Source organism: Hyla sarda, chromosome 2 (assembly GCF_029499605.1).
Source record: "Hyla sarda isolate aHylSar1 chromosome 2, aHylSar1.hap1, whole genome shotgun sequence".
Lineage (NCBI taxonomy): Eukaryota > Metazoa > Chordata > Amphibia > Anura > Hylidae > Hyla > Hyla sarda.
This window is the reverse complement of record NC_079190.1, coordinates 342,767,721-342,790,144: the sequence shown is the minus strand read 5'-3', so window position 1 is coordinate 342,790,144 and position 22,424 is coordinate 342,767,721. Positions and strand designations below refer to the sequence as shown.

The 22,424-nt window shown below is 41.0% G+C and overlaps 1 protein-coding gene across 4 annotated transcripts in view; it reads left to right on the top strand.

Annotated features, from left to right (window-relative positions):
* NDP (norrin cystine knot growth factor NDP) overlaps positions 1-22,424 on the top strand; it is a 146,303-nt gene that overhangs the window by 96,164 nt on the left and 27,715 nt on the right. For all 4 annotated transcript variants that reach the window (XM_056560719.1, XM_056560718.1, XM_056560720.1 and 1 more), the window contains one exon: positions 172-516. In XM_056560719.1, the coding sequence (XP_056416694.1) occupies positions 343-516 (174 nt within the window). In that variant the 5' untranslated portion in view covers positions 172-342. The remainder of the gene's footprint in view (positions 1-171; positions 517-22,424) is intronic.

The window sequence follows — 22,424 nt, the reverse complement described above, 5'->3', positions numbered from 1 at the left end:
TCGATCCAAAAGCCAACAGCTAAAATCCCTGAGATTAACATACACAGGAAGTTATAAAGTTTTTCAAAACTTAGTCTTGTGCTAAAATGTAAGGCTTTTTATATGTAAGAAATAACTTTCCCTATTGCTACTTTGTTATAATCAATGTTTCTTTATTCAATCTTATAACAGATACAACAATGGATTACCACTTATTTATTCAACCAAAACACCAAGACAAATGGCTAGAAGGAAGATAATGAAAGGAGTTGACATCAGTCTTCATACAGAACACGGCTTGTATTTTTGGATCCTACATTTTTAAGGTCCTTATATTTCTGTGCTCAAATTTTTTAAAGAACAATGGGAAACTATGTCCTAGTCTCATGGATTACTGCACTGTCACTGATGGCAATATTAACTAAGGCGGACATAAAAAAGAGTAACAGTTTTATCACAGAAACAGACCCAGCTCGATGTATGAGGCACCATTATGTAGATTCTATCAATCATCCACAGCACAAGTGCACTGCAAAGGTAAAGTTGCTGTCTGTTCTTTTATCTTAATGTATGCATTTGATACTTTGTAGTAATTCTACTGGATTTTTATTGTAACCTCTATTTAAGATAACCACACAAAATCATAGTAAGCCCCTTACTTGAACGGTGGTTCCTTCAAATTAGAATATCAAAATATAAAGGATAGAAAGAAATGTATAGTCCATAGCAGAAAAGTAAATGGTGTACAGTAGGGATAGTATTCTCAAAAACATGGGGAAGATGTATCAATGTTTTGTAAATGTCCCCTGTAGTATTTTGGGGAGGCCTTGCTGGAAGGAAAGCATTTTTGAATATGTTGTTATGTGACCTGTAGGTTCTTGAATAAAACTGCATTAAAACTGATAACTGTTTCTCAAGGCAAGGCTATGCAGTGTTGCTTAAAGGCGTACATCATGATGGCATAGTTATAGGGATCCCAATGTCTGAACTGTGGTCACAATTAAAAGGGTATTTTAGAGAAAAAAAAGATTTCTTCAAATCATTTGGTGCCAGAAAGTTAAATGAGCTTTATTTAAGGAATGTAAGCTTTCCAGTACTTATCAGCTGCTATATGCTCTGGAGGAAGTTGTGTAGTTCTTTCCAAGCTGACTCAATGTTACCTACTGCCACTTCTGCCTACGTTAGGAATTGCTCAGAGCAGGAGAAAATTCTCAAAGCAAACCTCTCTTGCTTCTTACAATTCCTGATATGGAAAGAGGGGACAGCAGGAAACACTATGTTGTATAAAAAAAACAATAAAAAAATAAAAAAACATTTGTTTTCTCTGGAGTACACCTTTAATTAAGGAATCTGATTTCCCATTTTAACTGGTTAACGACCAAGGACGTGTATACACGTCCTTGTGCTGTTACCTGTGTATGGTGCAGGCTTCAGTTTCGATCCCCTGCCCCAGCTGATTCTTGTAGCTGGGGGCAGCCGATAATCCCGACATGCGGCGATCACCATGGCCGGCTATTACCTTTAAACTCTCCCCGGTGGTTCAGTAGGGTGGGACAATCCATTTCTGAGGTAGCCTAGCCAGAGGGCTTACCTCTCCTTCTGCGCTGATCCCGGCTCTCAGATTGATAAAGCTTGGCTGGACCAGACTTTATCAATCGAGCGCAGAGCACACAGATCACTGTAGTTTTATGGAACTGCATTGATATGTATGATGAATCTAATGTTACCTCCTAAAAATCCACTAAGGGGACTTCCATGTTAAGAGTTTAAATCATCCCCCTTTTCCAAAATTCCTTATAAAAAATGGCGTGCATAAATGTCCGAACTATAAAAATATGATGTTAATTTGAACTGCACGTTCAATGGCATATACATAAAAAAAATACCAGAGTCCAGAACTATTTTTATATTTGGTCACTCTGTATACCCTAAAAAAAATAATAAAATCCAATCAAAAAGTCTAATGAAAACAAAAATGGTACCAATTAAAACTACAATTCATGGTGTAAAAAATTAGCCCTCACACATTTCATTATACGGAAAAATTTAAAAGTTCTAGGGGTCAGAAGAGGACATTTTTAAACCTACAAATTTTTGTGCATAAAGTTATAATTGTTTAACAGAAGTAAAAGAAAATCAAACCTAAGTTGGGAATCATTTTAATTGTATGCACCTACAGAATAAACATAAGGGCCAAGATTTATCAAGCTGTGTGAGAGAAAAAGTGGAGTGATTTTCCCAGAGCAACCAATCACAGCTCAGCTTTCAGTTTACCAGACCTCATTAACTGAGCTGTGATTGGTTGCTGTGGGAAAATCCCTCCACTTTTACTCTCACACAGTTTGATAAATCTGGGCCAAGGTGTTTTATCAAAAAGTGCTCTGCGTAAAATCAGAAGCCCCCCAAAAGTTACAAAATGCTGTTTTTTTCTATTTAGCCCCACAAATATTTTTTCTGGTTTTGCCATAGATTTTGTGGTGAAAATATTGATGTCATTACAAAATAAAATTGGTGGTGCAAACAACAAGCCTTCATTTACGTCTGTAGGTGGAAAATTGAAAGCGTTATGATTTTTAGAAGGTGAGGATGAAAAAACGAAAGTTCAAAAATGAATACACCTGTGGTCCTTAAGGGGTTAATTAAAGGGTCTGATTTGGGTATTCATGTCTTCCCTGTCCTCACACTTCAATTTCTACTTGACTAAAAGTGTGTATAGCACCTTTGTCTCAACAGTTGTACTTACTTTATAGTGACTTGCTTGACAAGTGTGTCTTCATATAGCAAAAATGTAGTGCAGCTTACACTGAAAAGTTCTTGTAGGACATCCCAAGGTCACTGCGCTACACATTACCCTGTGTGCCTGATTTAATAAATAAAGAAATAACAAACAAAAAGTAAAATCGTATTCTCTGCTGGTATGTAATGGAGATAAAATGAGAGAATAGAACTAAGGAGAGAGACGTAAAAGTGATTGGAGGTATTTGAACTGGAGTATTTATTCATAAAACACGTGTTTAAAATATGAAATATAAAACAATATAAGTCCACAGGGCCCTTGTGGCAACTCAAGCTAAATAAAATGAATAGACAAAATGTGATTAACATCAACATATACAGGTAAATATTAGATACTGAGAAAATAAAATTATAGCAAGTTCCTGCAAACGTTTGGTTCATTTCACAAAGTGCACCAGTATTATGCACCTTATTACTGTCTCTGCCGTATTAGTCTCTATATTGCTTAACCTCTTAAGGACCAGGCCATTTTACACCTTAGGGCCCGGCCATTTTTTGAACATCTGACCACTGTCACTTTAAACATTAATAACTCTGGAATGCTTTTAGTTATCATTCTGATTCCGAGATTGTTTTTTTGTGACATATTCTACTTTAACATAGTGGTAAAATTTTTTGGTAACTTGCATCCTTTCTTGGTGAAAAATCCCAAAATGTTATGAAAATTTTGAAAATTTTGCATTTTTCTAACTTTGAAGCTCTCTGCCTATAAGGAAAATGGATATTCCAAATACATTTTTTGATTCACATATACAATATGTCTACTTTATGTTTACATCATAAAATTTACAAGTTTTTACTTTTGGAAGACACCAGAGAGCTTCAAATTCAGCAGCAATTTTCCAATTTTTCACAAAATTTCCAAACTCACTATTTTTCAGGGACCAGTTCAGGTTTGAAGTGGATTTGAAGGGTCTTCATGTTAGAAATACCCCACAAATGACCCCATTATAAAAACTGCACCCCCCAAAGTATTCAAAATGACATTCAGTCATCATTTTAACCCTTTAGGTGTTTCACAGGAATAGCAGCAAAGTGCAGGAGAAAATTCACAATATTCCTTTTTTACACTCGCATGTTCTTGTAGACCCAATTTTTGAATTTTTACAAGGGGTAAAAGGAGAAAATTTATACTTTATCTGTAGCCCAATTTCTCTCAAGTAAGCATATACCTCATTTGTCTATGTAAAGTGTTCGGCGGGCGCAGTAGAGGGCTCAGAAGCGAAGGAGCAACAAGGGGATTTTGGAGAGTACGTTTTTCTGAAATGATTTTTGGGGGGGCATGTTGCATTTAGGAAGCCCCTATGGTGCCAGAACAGCAAAAAAACAAGACCCCTTGAGGAACATAACAAGGAATAAAGTGAGCCTTAATACCCCACAGGTGTTTCACGACTTTTGCATATGTAAAAAAAAAAAATTCACTAAAATGTGTGTTTCCCCCCCAAATTTCACATTTTTGCAAGGGTTAATAGCAGAAAATACCTGCCAAAATTTGTAACCCCATCTCTTCTGAGTATGGAGATACCCCATAAGTTGACCTGAAGTGCACTACGGGCGAAATACAATGCTCAGAAGAGAAGGAGTCATATTTGGCTTTTTGAGAGCAAATTTTGCTCGGGGGGCATGTCGCATTTAGGAAGCCTCTATGTTGCCAGGACAGCAAAAAAAAAAAAAAAAAACACATGGCATACCACTTTGGAAACTAGACCCATTGAGTAACGTAACAAGGGGTACAGTGAGCATTTACCCCCCACTGGTGTCTGTCAGATCTTTGGAACAGTGGGCTGTACAACATTTTTTGTTTGCACCAGTGGGGTGTAAATTCTCACTGCACCCCTCATTACATTCCGTGAGGGGTGTAGTTTCCGAAATGGGGTCACATGTGGGGTTTTGTTCTTTTTGCGTTTGTCAAAATTGCTGTAACAATCAGCCACCCCTGTGCAAATCACCTCAAATGTACATGGTGCACTCTCCCTTCTGGGCCTTGTTGTGCGCCCCCAGAGCACTTTGCGCCCACATATGGGGTATCTCCATAGTCGGGAGAAATTGCATTACAAATTTTGGGGGGCTTTTTTCTCTTTTACCTCTTGTCAACATGAAAAGTATAGGGCAACACCAGCATGTTAGTGTAAAAAAATTTTTTTTTACACTAACATGCTGGTGTAGACCCCGACTTCACCTTTTCATAAGGGGTGAAAGGAGAACAGCCCCCCAAAATTTGTTAGGCAATTTCTCCCGAGTAGGGCGATACCCCATATGTGGCCCTAAACTGTTGCCTTGAAATATGACAGGCCTCCAAAGTGAGAGCGCCATGCGCATTTGATGCCTGAATTAGGGATTTGCATAGGGGTGGACATAGGGGTATTCTATGCCAGTGATTCCCAAACAGGGAACAGCTGGAGGCTCCATTTTGGAAACAGTGGTGTACCAGATGTTTTTCATTTTTATTGGGGAGGGGGGCTGTGTAGGGGTATGTGTATATGAAGTGTTTTTACTTTTTATTTTATTTTGTGGTAGTGTAGTGTAGTGTTTTAGGGGACAGTCACATGGGTGGGGGATTACAGCGAGTTTCCCGCTGCGAGTTTGAGCTGCCGTGCAAAATTTGCTGCATCGCAAACTTGCAGCCTGATACTTACTGTAAACCCCGTGCCCATGTGAATGTACCCTGTACATTCAAAGGGGGGGGACCTCCAGCTGTTGCAAAACTACAACTCCCAGCATGCATGGTCTATCAGTACATGCTGGTAGTAATAGTTTTGCAACAGCTGGAGGCACACGGGTTAGGAAACACTGAGTTAGGAAACAGACAATGTTTCCCAACCAGTGTGTCTCCAGTTGTTGCAAAACCACAACTCCCAAACATTCTCAGGCATGCTGGAAGTAGTAGTTCGGCAACATCTTTAGAGCCAGATGTTGCTGAACTACAACTCCCAGCATGCTTGGAGTTTTAGTTTTGGAACATCTGGAGGACTACAGTTTGCAGACCACTAATACAGTGGTTCCCAATCTGTTCCCTTCCAGATGTTGCAAAACTACAACTCCCAGTATGCCAAAACTGTCCAGGCATGCTGGGAGTTGTAGTTCTGCAACATCTGAAGGGCTAGATGTTACAGAACTACAAATCTCAGCATGCCTGGACAACAAGGGCATTCTGAGGATGTGTAGTTTTGCAACATCTGGAAGGGCACAGTGGTCTCTAAACTGTGGACCTCCAGATGTTGCAAAACTGCAACTCCCAGCATGCCCAAACGCCAAGGGCTGTCTGGGCATGCTGGGAGTTGTAGTGTAAGGGGACCAGATGGAGCAGTCCAGATCGCTTTACGGCAGTCTGGACTGCTGCAAAGGTCCCGTGCCGCCGCCGAAGATCAACTCACCTGTCGCCACCACCGCCGTCTCCGCTGCCGGGATCCGGGTCTTCAGGGACGAAGCAAGTACCAGGTCCGGGTCCCAGCACTCCCCCTGCGAAGTAACCGCCCCCCCCTGCGATTGGTCGGTTAGCTAACCGACGGATCGCAGGGGATAGGAGGAGGTGGCAGGTTTGCCGCCTCACTCCTATACTTCAGCATGGTCCTGGCTGTCTGTGACAACCGGAATCATTCAAAATCATTCAAAATCCAAGAGACCCAATCAGCCCGGTATCGCCGCAGATCGCAGGGCCCCCCTCGGCATTTGTCCTGGATGCCTGCTGAAGCATTTCAGCAGGCATCCATTTCCGATCTCTGCCCGGCGCGCGTCAGGGACTGTAAAATGCCAGGGCGTATGGATACGCCCTGGGTCCTTAAGGCCCAGGGTGTGAGGGCGTATCCATACGCTCTGGGTCCTTAAGAGTTTAAACGGGTTCACCACTGCCCTGCCTTCCGGAGCTCCGCTCGCAGCGTCCGGAAGTTTATTACTCCGAACGCTGTGTGCGGGCTTTCATGTTCGAGGCCGCCCCCTCGTGACGTCACGCTCCCTTCCCATAGACTTTCATTGAGGGGGCGGCCTTGAACACAGAAGCCCGCACACAGCGTTCGGAGTAATAAACTTCCGGATGCTGCGAGTGGAGCTTCGGAAGGCAGGGCAGTGGAGAACCCCTTTAATAAGTTTCCCATATACTATGCAAACTGCTTTAAACAGTAGTTCTACAATTCCCCTTGTAGATGTACACAGATCTCTTGTTTTTTCATAATGTCAAGTATGTATTTTATTATGTTAATGACATTTTCATTCCCTGCAATGGGACTCACAGTAGACCACAATAGATCAAAATAAGTGTACTGTAGCATATGTCTAAAAGACCACTCTGACCAAGACCAATCTGGCCATTGGTGTGGTTGCTCGTATACCTGGAGTGTGCCATTATTCTATATAGTCCTTTGTGCTGCTGTGCTTCTTGAAAGATCATGCACAGCCACTTCCGGATGGCAGGCCGAAAGCAAGAGTGCATGCTCTTCAGCATAGAATTGTGTGAGAGGGGTCAAATAGCAAGATAGAGGATGATGATGGTAATGCTTTGTGCTGGAGAATGGCTCAGTAGACTTTGCTAGATGTGTTTCAGGGAGTCCTTGTATTCTTTTTCAACAGCAATCGGGTATGAGGAGTTGAAGTTATCTCAGAAACGCGTGTCCACTATTCATAACAGAAAATATTTGTCAGTGGACCTGAGTAAGGCACTGGTGGCACCAAAACATGTTGTTTTCTGTGCCTATATGTTTGGTTCTGTTTGATATGTTTATAGATATGATCATCTTTAGAAGCAATCCACTATTATCGTCAAGCCAAATTTAGAGCAATGCCTACAGATGGTCATGGGTTCCTAATTTACTATGTGAGATAGCGACCAACAGTTTTTTTTTTTTTTTTCCAATTCCAGAAGTGAGAAGCGAGGGTATGAGCAGGACAGAGACATCCGATTCTCTTATTAAAAAGACTGCACATAAAGATTTTCCCAAATGCTTGTAAGGCTGTAGTCCAATTGTTATGCCTTCACAATAAGAAAGGGAAAATAAGTAGAATCCCACAGTAGTAAAATGAAACAAAATTACTGAGTGCAGAGTAAGAAATTTCATGACGTCTAAAAGTAAATATGTGGTATATGTGATCCTATGCCCCTGCGGACTCTTTTATATAGGCAAAACCATCAGGTGTCTATATCACAGAATCCGTCAACATTTCAAATCTGCCAGCATGGGCATAGGATCACCTCGCCTGATAGAACACGTCAAGAACATACATAAAGGGGACCCAAATGTTCTTAGATTCATTGGCCTCGAAACGGTCGATTGCCCCTATAATGGTGGTGATAGAAATAGATTATTACTTCAACAGGAGGCAAAATGGATTCTTCGAACAAATGCCATGGGCCCCCCAGGTCTAAACAATAAAAAATATATGTCAGTATTTCTCTAAATGTTTTGCTAGCAGTGTTGTAACCATTTATATAATGTTGTAAGTATATTTCACATAAAGTGTCATTTTAAATTTCCCTTCAGTACATCCAGGGTTAAAATCTAAAGGCACATCCTCTTTCATTGTTTTCATTCCTGCAGTGCGCAGCCGCTGGAAAGAGCGGCGTCCGGGGTTGCTAAGCGCCCCGGTCATGGGTTCAGCACCTCAGTGACGCCAGCGCGGCTACACTGTGAGTTGTAGTTTTGTAACAGCTGGAGTCCCAACTACAACTCCCAATATGCCCTTTGGTAGTCTGTGCATGCTGGGGGTTGTAGTTATGCAACAGCTGGAGGCCCATTTTTCTATGAAAAAGTGGGCATCCAGCTGTTGGATAACTACATCTCCGAGTATGCACAAACTACCAAAGGGCATGCTGGGAGTTGTAGCAGTGTTCCTCTTGCTGCTGCAAAACTACAACTCTTAGCATGCCCTTCGACTGTCAATGTATGCTGAGTGCTGCAGTTTTGCAACAGCTGGAGACACATTGGTTGTGAAGCAGAGTTTGTGTCCTAACTTAGCGTTTCGCAACCAGTGGGCCTCCAGCTGTTGCATAACTACATCTCCTAGCATGCACTGAGAGACTGTACATGCTGGGAGTTCTAGTTTTGCAACAGCTGGAGGCACATTGGTTGCGAAACACTGAGTTAAGTAACAAACTCTGTATTGCGCAACCACCTGTGTGAATGTACCCTAAAAACACTACACTACACAAAATAAAAAGTAAAACACTACATATACAAACCCTTACCTCCCCAATTGCCCCCAATAAAAAAAAAAGTCTTGTACGGCACTGTTTTCAAATCGGAGCCTCCAGCTGTTGAAAAACAGGACTGACCTTAAGGACTGACCCATTTTTTACCTTAATGGCCAGGCTCTTTTTTTTTTTTATTTGACATGTATCTCTTTAAATGGTAATAACTTTAGAACGCTTTTTCTGAGCAGAGCGATTCTGAGATACCATATATACTCGAGTATAAGCCGACCCGAATATAAGCCGAGGCCCCTAATTTTACACCCAAAACCCAGGAAAAGTTATTGATTTGACTATAAGCCTAGGATGGGAAATACATCATCCATCCATGTAATCATCCAGATCCCCGTCATCATCCAGACCCCCCATCTTCATCCAGACCCCCGTCATCATCCCCCCCCTTTACCATCAGCCCCTGTCAATCCCTTCATCAGTGGTCTTCAACCTGCGGACCTCCAGCCTCCAGATGTTGCAAAACTGCAACTCCCAGCATGCCCGGACAGCCATCGACTGTCCATGCATGCTGGGAGTTGTAGTTTTGAAACATCTGGAGGTCCGCAGGTTGAAGACCACTGCGGCCTTCATCATCATCCAAACCCCGTCATCATCCCCCTCCTTTCATCATCACCGCCTGTCAATCCCTTCATCAGTGGTCTTCAACCTGCGGATCTCCAGAGGTTTCAAAACTACAACTCCCAGCATGCCCGGACAGCCATCAGCTGTCCAGGCATGCTGGGTGTTGTAGTTTTGAAACCTCTGGAGGTCCGCAGGTTGAAGACCACTGCGGCCTTCGTCATCATCCAGCCCCCCCCCCTTTTGTTTTATACTCACCTCCCCTCGGCGGGACGTTAGGGTGAGCTGGTCCGGGCCATCTATGCTGCAGGGACCGTCCGGTGGGGATGGTTAGTTGTCTCTTCTCCGCACTGCCTCTTCTCCGCACTTCGGCCCCGGCCCCGGAGTAGTGACGTTGCCTTGACGACGACGCACAGGGACGTTGCGCATGAACTTCCCTGTGCGTCATTGTCAAGGCAACGTCACTACTTTGGGGCAGAAGCACGGAGAAGAGGCCCCCCGGTGAAGATGGACAGCTCGCAACGACTAACCATCCCCACCGGACGGTCCCTGCAGCATAGATGGCCCGGACCAGCTCACCCTAACATCCCGCCGAGGGGAGGTGAGTACAAAACCAAAAGGGGGGTTTGGATGATGACGAAGGCCACAGTGGTCTTCAACCTGTGGACCTCCAGAGATTTCAAAACTACAACACCCAGCATGCCCGGACAGCTGATGGCTGTCTGGGCTTGCTGGGATTTGTAATTTTGCAACATCTGGAGGTCCGCAGGTTGAAGACCACTGATGAAGGGATTGACAGGCGGAGTTCACTCGAGTATAAGCCGAGGGGGGGTGACACATTGTACTTTATATAAGTGGTGCATTTTTGTTGACACATGCAGCATTTTTTGTGAAAAACTCCAAAATATCGTGAAAAACTGGAAAATTTCTTGCATTTAAATTTTTTTTATGGTATCCACTGTGTGGTAAATGTGGATCGGTATGATTATAGCGATACCCATTTTATATAGCTTTCTATGTTCTTTTTTCCTTTTCTGAGCAAAATTCTTTTTCTGACATTCATTTTCCAACAGCCGTAACTTTTTTTTATATTTCGTTATTTTTTGTGGGATGAGCTGTACTTTTTATTGGTATCATTTTTGCAAAACTTGCTACCTTTTGATCTTTTTTATTCTACTATTTGTACAAAAATTGGCACATTTTGTGCCTTTGTTGTTGTTTTTTTATGGCGTTTACCGTGAAGTATAATAGTTTTATAGTACACATCATTACGGATGTGGCAATACCTATTACGTATATGATTTGTGTTTTTGATCTTTTTTGGTGATAATACAGGGCTTTTATTGGGAAAAGGACATTTTTTTTTATTTATTTTTTACACTTCATACTATTATTGAAGAATTTAAATTTTTTACACTTTTTACAGGTTATACTAAGCTGAAAACATTTGTACTGCAGCACAGTATGACCCGATCAGCTGCACACTGTACAGCCTGTGCGATCCAGCCTGTGGCAGGATCTCACAGGCTTTCATAGCAGGCAGACAGAAGGTCATGATGTGATCTTGTGCAGCCATAGCAATCAACGGCAATCGCCACCGTTGGTGAACAGGGGGAGCGCACAACACTATAGATGCATGATCAGGATTGATCACCTCATCTATGGGGTTAATGCTGCCGGAACTGGTGCGATTGCGGCTCGGGCAGCTGCGGCGGGACTCCACGATGACAGCCGGTGCATTGCCGTGGAATGAGATTTGCCATAGAATGAGATGGTCCGCCTCCATCACATCCTATTGGCTCTCTCTTGTCACGTGACATATTTAAACTTCACGCATCGATGCGAACAGTAGTCTCAGTTTGGCTATCACAGGGAGAGGATCTCCTCACCCTGTGATAGCTGAAGCTGCACGGAGCTCACATGGGCTCTGTGGCCCGACAGAAGTTCACATATTTACGCAGCTCATACGGCTGCCTCATATACTGGTGATCCACAGCGCTATCGGGATCCCGATGCCCGATGGCGCTGTCATCCGTGTGCGTCCCCGCGAGCGCCCCACGCCCGCAGCTCTACTCCCCGTCCCCCGCAGATGTACTCCCCGTCCTCCGTCCCCCGCAGCTCTACTCCCCGTCCCCTGTGAACGCTCAGGGAGCGATCCACAGCGCTATGGGGATTCCTACGCCCGATGGTGCTGTCATCAGTGTGCGTCCCCGCGAGCGCCCCACGCCCGCAGCTCTACTCCCCGTCCCGTTAACGCTCAGGAAGCGGGGAACAGAAAGTAGAGCATCGGGCGCAGGAAAAGTTATTCGCGTAGTGCTGCGCATGCGCAGTACTACTTTATCTGCGCCCGATGCTCTACTTTCTGTTCCCCGCTTCCTGAGCGTTAACGGGACGGGGAGTAGAGCTGCGGGCGTGGGGCGCTCGCGGGGACGCACACTGATGACAGCACCATCGGGCGTAATCCCCATAGCGCTGTGGATCGCTCCCTTGAGCGTTCACGGGGGACGGGGAGTACAGCTGCGGGGGACGGGGAGTAGAGCTGCGGGCGTGGGGCGCTCGCGGGGACGCACACTGATGACAGCGCCATCGGGCATAGGAATCCCGATAGCGCTGTGGATCAACAGTACATGTAATAATAGAGTATGTGTATATGAGGCAGCCGTATGAGCTGCGTACATGTGTGAACTTCTGTCGGGCCACAGAGCCCATGTTAGCTCCGTGCAGCTTCAACTATCACAGGGTGAGAAGATCCTCTCCCTGTGATAGCCAAACTGAGACTACTGTGCGCATCGATGCGTGAAGTTTAAATATGTCACGTGACAAGAGAGAGCCAATAGGATGTGATGGAGGCGGAGCATCTCATTCTATGGCAAATCTCATTCCACGGCAATGCACCGGGTCCCGTCGCCGATCTCCTGTGCTGCCCGCGGCAGTGTAAGAGATCGCTAGGACGTATGCATACGTCCCAGTGTACAAACGTGTCGGATGCTGGGATGTATGCATACGTCCTATAGCGGGAAGGGGTTAAGGACCGTGCTTGAGAAACACTGCCCTATTGGATAGATTCCAAAATATTGCCTATTTTTAGGGATTTCCACTGTACTGATACCTCAAGGGCTCTTGAAATGTGACATTCCCTCCCCCAATAAAAATGAAAATTGACAGTTTTTCCCATTTTACCCCCAAAAAGCGTAATTTCTTTTTTAATAAACATATGTGGTATCGCCGTGTGCGTAAATGTTCGTACTACCAAAATATAATGTTAATTATCCCGTACGGTGAATGGTGTAAACGTAACAAATTTAAAAAGTCCAAAAATGCAGCTTTTTTGTCACATTTTGTAAAAAAAAATTTTTTTATTAAAAATGATCTAAAAGTTTTATATATGCAAATGTGGTATCAATAAAAAGTACAGATGATGGCGCAAAAAATCATACTGCCCTATATATTGAAAAATGAAAAAGTTATAGGTGGTCAAAATAGGGCGATTTTAGATTACTGATTTTGTACAAAAAGTTTTAGATTTTTTTTAAGCGGTACAAAAATATAAAAGTATCTAGCCATGGGTATCATTTTAATCATATTGACTCACAGAATAAAGAACACATGTCATTTTTACCGTAAAGTGTATAGTGGGAAAACAAAACACTCCAAAATGTGTAAAATTGTGGTCTTCATTTAAATTTCCTTCCTAATTTTTTTTTATTTGGGTTCGCCGTACATTTTATAGCAAAATGAGAGGTTTTATTACAAAGTACAATTGGTCACACAAAAAAAAAGCCCTTATATGGGTCTGTAGATGGAAATATAAAGGAGTTATGGATTTTAGAAGGCGAGGGGGAAAAAACGAATATGCTAAAATAAAATTGGCCTGGTCCTTAAGGTGAAAATGGGCTTAGTCCTTAAGGGGTTAAAGACTGTAATTGCCAAAATGGGGTCTAACGATTTTTGTATGGTGTGACTATCTGGTTTACAAGCAGAACATTTTCAAATTTTAAAATGCTAATTTTTTCAAAATTTACACCTAGATAAGTAGAAGCATTACAATGTTATAACCACATGAAGTGACACATATTAGATGTGAAAAATGGGGTAGTTTTTATATAGCCCAAACTACCTTCCTGAGAGTTTGAGTTTAGTTTAAATAAGTCCCCCCACCAAAAAATACAATACATAGTTGGCACCGCAGCTGCAATAACAACTCTTAAAATAAAGATAGGCTGGGTTCACATCACAATTTCTGTCTTCGATGCCCAGATATGAGAAAATACACAAAAGCCAATGTAAGAATTCCAGCTCCATATCAAATTATAAAACACAATAAATATATACAGTACTGCAAAATAATAGCAACAATATATATATATATATATATATATATCTATCCTGTGAATAGGGGATAGGGTGTTGAGTACTGGAGTACCCCTTCAATTCCTTTCTTATAAAATAAAGAGAAGTTTTGTAGGGGGGAAATTTTACTTTCTTTATACCTACTGAGATAACTTGGTTCACCTAAAGATTTATTTCAATACAAACTACAGCTAACACAACGTAGTATTAGAGGGAACTTTTGGATTTCTATAACATAATGAGATACTACAAAGTGTAGTACTCTAAAGTCTCTTAAAATTGCATCCCAAAAGTAATTACAGATTATACTATGTTATTCTTTGGCAAAGCTGCAAAATAAAATAATAAATCCACTTAGGAAAATTGAGTGAAAGGTTAAAGAAATGTTTACAGCCATGAAAAACTTGTACTCATCATATCCAACTGACTGCATAGCAGGCTGGAGCAGCAGAACACTGATAACACTGATCAATGCTATGCTATGGCATAGCATTGATCAGTGTATGCAATCAAAAGATTGAATGTTATAGCCCCTTATGGGGGCTAACAATAATAATAATATTAAAGTCCTAAAATAAAAAATTATAAAAGCGAATTAACCCCTTTCTAATAAAAGTTTGAATCCCCCCCTCCTTTTCCCATTTTTTAAAATAAAATAAAAATAATCATATGGGGTACTGCTGCGTGTGTAAATGTTCGAACTATTAAAATATAAGGGTAGCTAAACCACATGGTCAAAGGTATTCACCTTAAAAACTACTAGGGTCCAAACTTTGCATTTTTGGTCACTTCGTATACCATAAAAAAATTAATAAAAAATGATCAAAAAGTACCATCAAAACAAAAATGGTACTAATAAAAACTACATAACCCAGAAAAATAAATATGTGGAAAAATAAAAGGTTATAGGGGTCAGAAGATGACAATTTTAAACATACTAATTTTGATTTATGTAGTTATTTAAGTAAAGTAATTTTTTTTAAATTGTAAAATAAAATGAAACCTACATAAATTGGGTATCTCTGTAACCATATGGACCTGCAGAATAAAGATCAGGTATAATTTTTGCAGAAAAGTGCACTATGTAGAAACGCAAGCTCCCCAAATTTTTTATTTCACCCCACAAATTATTATTTTTTTGTTTCACTGCAGATGTTATAAAATAAGTGATGTAATTACAAAGTACAATTGGTGATGCAAAAAACAAGCCCTTATGTGAGTCTGTAGGTGCAAAATGTAAAGAGTTATGATTTTTAGAAGGAGAGGAGGAAAAAAAACGAAATTGCAAAAATGAAAATTGTCCTTGTCCTTAACCCCTTAACGACGAGTGCCGTAAATGTATGTCCTGGTGAGGTGGTACTTAACGCACCAGGACGTACATTTACGTCATAAACATAACCGCGAGAATCGGAGCGATGACCGATCATGCATGGCAGGTCCCGGCTGGTGATCGCAGCAAGGGACCCGGCTGTAATGGCGGACACTCGCGATCCCGTGGATGTCCGCCATTAACCCCTCAGATGCAGTGATCAATACAGATCACGGCATCTGCAGCATCGCGTTCACTAAAATGGATGATCGGGTCGCCCGCAGCGCTGCCGTGGTGATCCGATCATCCAGCACGACAGACCTGGCTCCGCTGCCTTCCCAGCGTCTTCTGCTCTGATCTGCCTTCGAGTGATTGCTATAAATAGTCCCCTATTTCACCCCCAAAAAGTGTTAAAAAAATATTTTTATACATATTTGGTATTGCTGCGTGCGTGAATATCTGAACTATTAAAATAAAATGTTAATGATAACATATGGTGAACGGCGTGAACGTAAAAATAAAAAAAGTTCCAAAATAGATGCTTTTTTTATTACATTTTATTCCCAAAAAAATTTATAAAAAATCGATCAAAAGTTCTATATAAGCAAATATGGTATAAATAAAAAGTTCAGATCACGGCGCAAAAAATGAGCCCTCATATTGCCGCTTATACGGAAAAATGAAAAAGTTATAGGTCTTCAAAATAGGGGGGTTTGAAACTTGAAACGTACTAATTTGGTAAAAAAGTTTGCGATTTTTTTTAAGCACAACAGTAATAGAAATGGTTATCATGGGTATCATTTTAATCATATTAACCCAAAGAATAAAGAACACATGTCATTTTTACCGTAAATTGTACGACGTGAAAACAAAACCTTCCAAAATGAGCAAAATTTTAACAAAGTATATTAGAAATATTTTATATTTACCATAAGGAGTGCAATAGCAAAACTTTGTTTTAATGAGAGTTACCATTTAAGGTAAAAATGACCTTTGTCCCCAAGGGGGTTAAAGACTGGTGTCTCATCACTGGAGTCCTAAGTACAGCAGGCGATAAATCAATGGCATACACACTTTGTCCCCTAACTCACACTATAGAGTATTATATGAAATACAGCTTTAGCCTGTCTGATTAGGTCTCTCCCTACAAAGTCTTAGGCTGGGTTCACATGGGCCAAAAATGTGCAGAATGTCCGCACGAAAAACAGCACATTTTACAATCCGGCGGGCGCTAGGACCACTCGAAAATATGCTTTCTCATTATCACAGAAATAAGACTTGACTATACTTTCTGCAGACGCCAGAATCTGAATTTTCCAGTGTGAACAGTGCAGCAGAATCCTATTGAAATTGAGACTGTTCTGCAGTGGAATGTCCGCGCTAAATATTTATGCATAATTCTGGATGGACATTCTGCTGTGTGAATATAACCTTACAAGCAGTAGATCAGTGCATCTCATAGGACACACTAGGTATGCAGTGTGGGTCAGGGGAGTTTTAAAACTCTGCAGCTGATCACTAATTGGGCTCACTTGCTATATCACTGCACACCTGGTGCAATATACAGGACAGAAATGAATTCTTCAGCAGCACCCTTTGCATTTGGGAACATAGAGATATTCTGATTGGGTGACTGTTACTAGTGGGGTACCACAGGGGTCCGTCTTGGGTCTTGTCCTATTTAATATATTAATTAATGACCTTGTAGAGGGGTTGAATAGTAAAGTAGCAATCTTTGCAGATGATACTAAACTCTGTAAAGTGGTTAACACAATAGAGGACAGTGAACTGTTACAAATGGATCTGGATAGGTTGTAGGTTTGGGCTGGGAAGTGGCAGATGAGGTTCAACACTGATAAATGTAAGGTAATGCACATGGGGAAGAAAAATCCGGGCTGGGATTATGTATTAAATGGGAGAACACGGGACGACTGACGTGGAAAAGGACTTGGGGATCTTAGTTAACAGTAAATTTAGCTGTAGTGACCAGTGTCGGGCAGCTGCTGCCAAGGCAAATAAAATCATGGGGTGCATCAATAGGGGCATAGATGCCCACAACAAGGAAATAATTCTACCACTGTGCAAATCACCAGTGTACCAGTGTACAAGAAAGATATAGTGGAGCTGGAAAGGGTTCAAAGACGGGCAACCAGGGTAATACAGGGAATGGGAGGACTACAGTACCCAGAAAGATTATCAGTATCAGGGTTATTTAGTTTAGAAAAAAGAAGGCTTAGGGGAGACCTAATAACTATGTATAAATATATCAGGGGACCATACAGAGATCTCTCCCATGATCTATTTATACCCAGGACTGTATCTATAACAAGGGGGCATCCTCTACGTTTAGAGGAAAGAAGGTTTCTACACCAGCACAGACGGGGGTTCTTGTAAGAGCAGTGAGACTGTGGAATTCTCTGCCTGAGGAGGTGTCATGGGGAACTCTGTAAAGGAGTTCAAAAAGGGTCTGGCTGCATTTTTGGAGAGTAATAACATTGCTGGTTATGTATACTTATTGTTACTGACTGTCATATTTGGAGTAGGGAAGGAATTCTTACCTTGAGTATGTTTTTTTCTTTTTGCCTTCCTCTGGATCAACTCAGTAGGGACTCATTAGGGTTATAGGTTGAACTTGATGGACTCTGGTCTTTTTTCAACCTTATGAACTATGTTACAACGAAGGAAGAGCTGTGTGGGGAGAAGTCTATAAGATATTGAGTGATATTGCAACTGTTGTGCTATGCGCTCTGGCCACTCACTCTGGCCGAGAGCACCCTCCTCCTGCTTCCTCCGCCGTCACTTACCTTCTGTTCCTGCTGACTTCCTCGCTGCCTCTGTTCTCCGGCGTGAGCCCCCACCTCCTAGCACGCCAGAGCTCTGAGATTTAAAGGAGAAAGTCCGCCCTAATTAGTAATTGCACCTGTCCCTTCCTCTACCTGTTGCCAGATCTTTATTTGCCCTAATGTCATTGAGAAAGCATTTCTGTTTGCCTACCTGTGTTCTGACCTACAGTTCCGTGACCTGACCTTGCTCCTGTGCCGCCTGCCTATTTACCTCCAGCTACGTTCCTGACCACGTACCTGTGCCGCCTTCCCTGATCCCTGATGAGTTGCCTGATCCCTCCTGTGCCACATACCCCCTCAGCAATCTGTGTGGAAGAGTTGTGTCAGGGGTAGTGACCTGGGTACCCCCTGCTGCAGCAAGTCAATCCCGCTTTGCGGCGGGCTATGGTGTAAATCTGTGGCACCTTAGACTCCGCTCCCTGACACGGTCCAAGGCATTATACACACAGGTACAGCGGATCAAACTATATACCGAATGATAAAACTATATCATTAATTAAACCGCATGGTCAGTGGCATACGGGCAAAAAATTCCAAAGTCCAAAATTGTGTATTTTTGGTCACTTTTTATATCATAAAAAAATGAATACAAAGTGATCAAAAAGTCAGATTAATAGAAAAATTAGTAAAATGGTACCGCTAAAAACTTCAGATCACAGCACAAAAAATGAGCCCTCATACCGGCCCGAACGAGAAAAAAAAAAAAAGTTATAAGGGTCAGAAGATGACCATTTTAAACGTATAAATTTTCCTGCATGGAGTTATGATTTTTTCCAGAAGTATAACAAAATCAAACCTATATAAGTAGGGTATTATTTTAATCTCATGGACCTATAGAATAAAGATAAGGTGTAATTTTTACCGATAAATTCTATACTGCGTAGAAACGAAAGCCCCCAAAAGTTACAAAATTGTGTTTTTTCTTCAATTTTGTCTCACAATGACTTTTTTTCTGTTTTGTCATAGATTTTTGGGTAAAATGACTGATGTCATGACAAAGTAGAATTGGTGGCACAAAAAATAAGCCATCATATAGATTTTTAGGTGCAAAATTGATAGAGTTATGATTTTTTAAAGGTAAGGAGGAAAAAATGAAAGTGCAAAAACGGAAAACCCCCTGGTCCTTAAGGTTAACCGCTTAACCGCTTAACGGCCAAGGACGTATATTTACGTCCTTGGCCAGCTCCCGCGATATAATGCGGGGTCATGCGGTGTGTCTAAAAATGAAAAGTAAAAGCTGTGTGTCTAAAATGAAAGAAAAAGCTTCCCAGGTGCTCAGTGGGGCTGATCGGGACCACCGCAGTGAAAAGCGGTGTCCCGATCAGCTAGGATGCGAGCGGAGGTCCTCGTACCTTCCCCTGGTGTGTCCGTTCGGCGATTGATTGCTCCAAGCCTGAGATGCAGGCTTGAGCAATCGACCGCCGATAACACTGATCAATGCAAAGCTATGGCTTTTTTCAGTGATCAGTGTATAAGATCAGTGTGTGCATTGTGTTATAGCCCCCTAAGAGAGCTATAACACTGCAAAAAATTGTGTAAAAAAAAGTCAACAAATGTCATTTAACCCTTTCCCTAACAAAAGTCCAAATCACCCCCCTTTTCCCATAAAAAAAAGTAAATAATAAAACCGCAGTCAATGGCGTACGCTCCAAAAAATCCAAAGTCCAAAGTAACGTATTTTTCGTCACTTTTTATATCATGAAAAATTTATAAAAAACAATCAAAAAGTCTGATCAATACAAAAATGGTACCGCTAAAAACTTCAGATTACGGTGCAAAAAAATTAGCCCTCATACCGCCCCATACGCAGTAAAATAAAAAGTTATAGGGGTCAGAATATGACAATTTTAAACATATAAATTTTCCTGCATGTAGTTATGATTTTTCCCAGAAGTACGACAAAATCAAACCTATATAAGTAGGATATCATTTTAATCATATGGACCTAGAGAATAAAGATAAGGTGTAATTTTTACCGAAAAATGTACTGCGTAGAAACAGAAGCCCCCAAAAGTTACAAAATGGCGTTTTTTCTTCAATTTCGTCACACAATTACTTTTTTTTTTCCGTTTCGCCGTAGATTTTTGGGCAAAATGACTGATATCACTGCAATGTAGAATTGGTGGCGCAAAAAATAAGCCATCATATGGATTTTTAGGTGCAAAATGTAAAGGGTTATGATTTTTAAAATGTGAGGAGGAAAAAACGAAATTGCAAAAACGGGAAACACCCCTGGTCCTTAAGGGGTCAAAAAGGAAAAGAAATGTATATGTTAATGAATTCTAAAAAGCAGAATCGCTTTCCCATTGATTTTCATTATAAAGAAAAAACGATTGTAAAGTATACATTTTTTTTACTTATACAATAGCAATGTTTTTGCATAGCGCAAAATTAAACGAATCGTGACAGAAACAGTGAAACAGAGCCAAAACGGAGTGTGAACCGAAACATAGCATAAACAAAACAATACAAAAACAGTGCTTCTATAACCAGTTTCATGCTGATCAAACCATTCATAGCATGAAACACCAAAAGGCTCCCTCCGTATAGTGATGTATGATAAAATGTTATAAAGTGTTATAAAGCTGTTATAAAGTCATAGTTTTATAGCTGGCCAAGAACAGGACTTCAAGTCGTATGTGCGGTCCCTGGCAGCTTCTTACCACCTAATCAGCCCCGTATTTATTGGATTCTCCCTATTTTGAAAGCCAGTGGAATAAGGTGAAGCTGCCGGATAGCTTCATAACTATAATCTTCCGAAATGTCAAAGCATTTCAAAGTAAATCATACATGTCTGTACAGAGGGAGCCTTTCAGAGTTTCATGCTGCCTGTGATTTGGGCAGAATTAAACTGGTAAAAGGTTCCCTTTAAACACTTCAGAATCATTGTTCTCTCTGTTCTATTAGAGAAAGGTGGCTACAAGTTGGCATCTTTACATATAAATGTTATTACTCCTCTGGAAAGTATTGTTATTATTGGAAATCCAGACCTCTAGGGAGAATGTTTACAATACAGCCACATGAAACAAGGATGGGTGAGTATTTCTGTTTAGTTTTACAGGTTCTTTTGAGGCCACTTAGTCATGGTGAATTATTCTGAACTTATCTTTGTGATTTTATTTTCACAGAGTACAGATTTTTTTTTTTTTACCTCTGGAAACGAAAAACAGGAGAAACAAGTCATATTTATAGTTACAATCAGTTTTTGTTCATACAATTGATAGTCTGCATTTTTTTATTTAAATTTTCCACATCAATATTCCTGATAACTGTAGGAACTAAAAGTAGGCAAGCAATGCTTTCAGCCAAAAAATGCTTAGGTTGCTTCTTATGTTGCCCACACCACAGTTTAAAGGGGTACTCCGGTGAAAACCTTTTTTCTTTTAAATCAACTGGTGGCAGAAAGTTAAACATATTTGTAAATTACTTCTATTAAAAAAATGTAATCCTTCCTGTACTTATTAGCTGCTGAATACTACAGAGGCAATTTTTTTCTTTTTGGAATTCTCTCTGATGACATCACGAGCACAGTGTGCTTTGCTGACGTTATTATAATAATAATAACAACGCTTCATTTATTGTTGTCCTTAGTAGGATTTGAACCCAAGTCCCCAGCACTGTAAGGCAGCAGTGCTAACCACTGAGCCACTATGCTGTACTTACCATACATCTGCTGTGCATCTGCTATGCATGGTTGCTAAAATGGACAGAGATGTCAGCAGAGAGCACTGCGCTCGTGATGTCATCAGTGTTCCAAAAAGAAAGGAATTTCCTCTGTAGCATTCAGCAGCTAATAAGTACTGGAAGGATTAAGATTTTTTAATAGAAGTAATTTACAAATATGTTTAACTTTCTGCCACCAGTTGATTTAAAAGAAAAACATTTTTCACCGGAGTACCCCTTTAAATACAGTTCCTACAGTATTTATCATGCTTGACTGTCAAGGGGGAATTTATCATTCTGTGCACCAGGGCAGGGTGACAACCTTTATTGTGCACGCTCCATATTTGCATGAGAAATAAAATGGAGCTTGCACAAACATTTTGCCCACTTTTTCCACTTTGCATTGACACTGGGAGTTATAAATTGCCTCAAAGTCTTTCTCACAGCAGCTATTCTGCAGTGTGTGTGTTGTGAGTTTGAGTTAATGTAGCTAGGTTAGTGTAAATGCTTTTACAACAGATTTTGCCAATGTGTTTTTTCCACAGTGCGTTTATAAAAAATGTCTTTTGCATTGAGAAATCCTAGTCACAAAAGAGTGAAAATATATATACAGTGGTCCCTCAAGTTACAATATTAATTGGTTAAGGATGACCATTGTATGTTGAAACCATTGCATGTTGAGACCATAACACTATGGAAACCTGGTAATTGGTTCTGAAGCCCCAAAATGTCA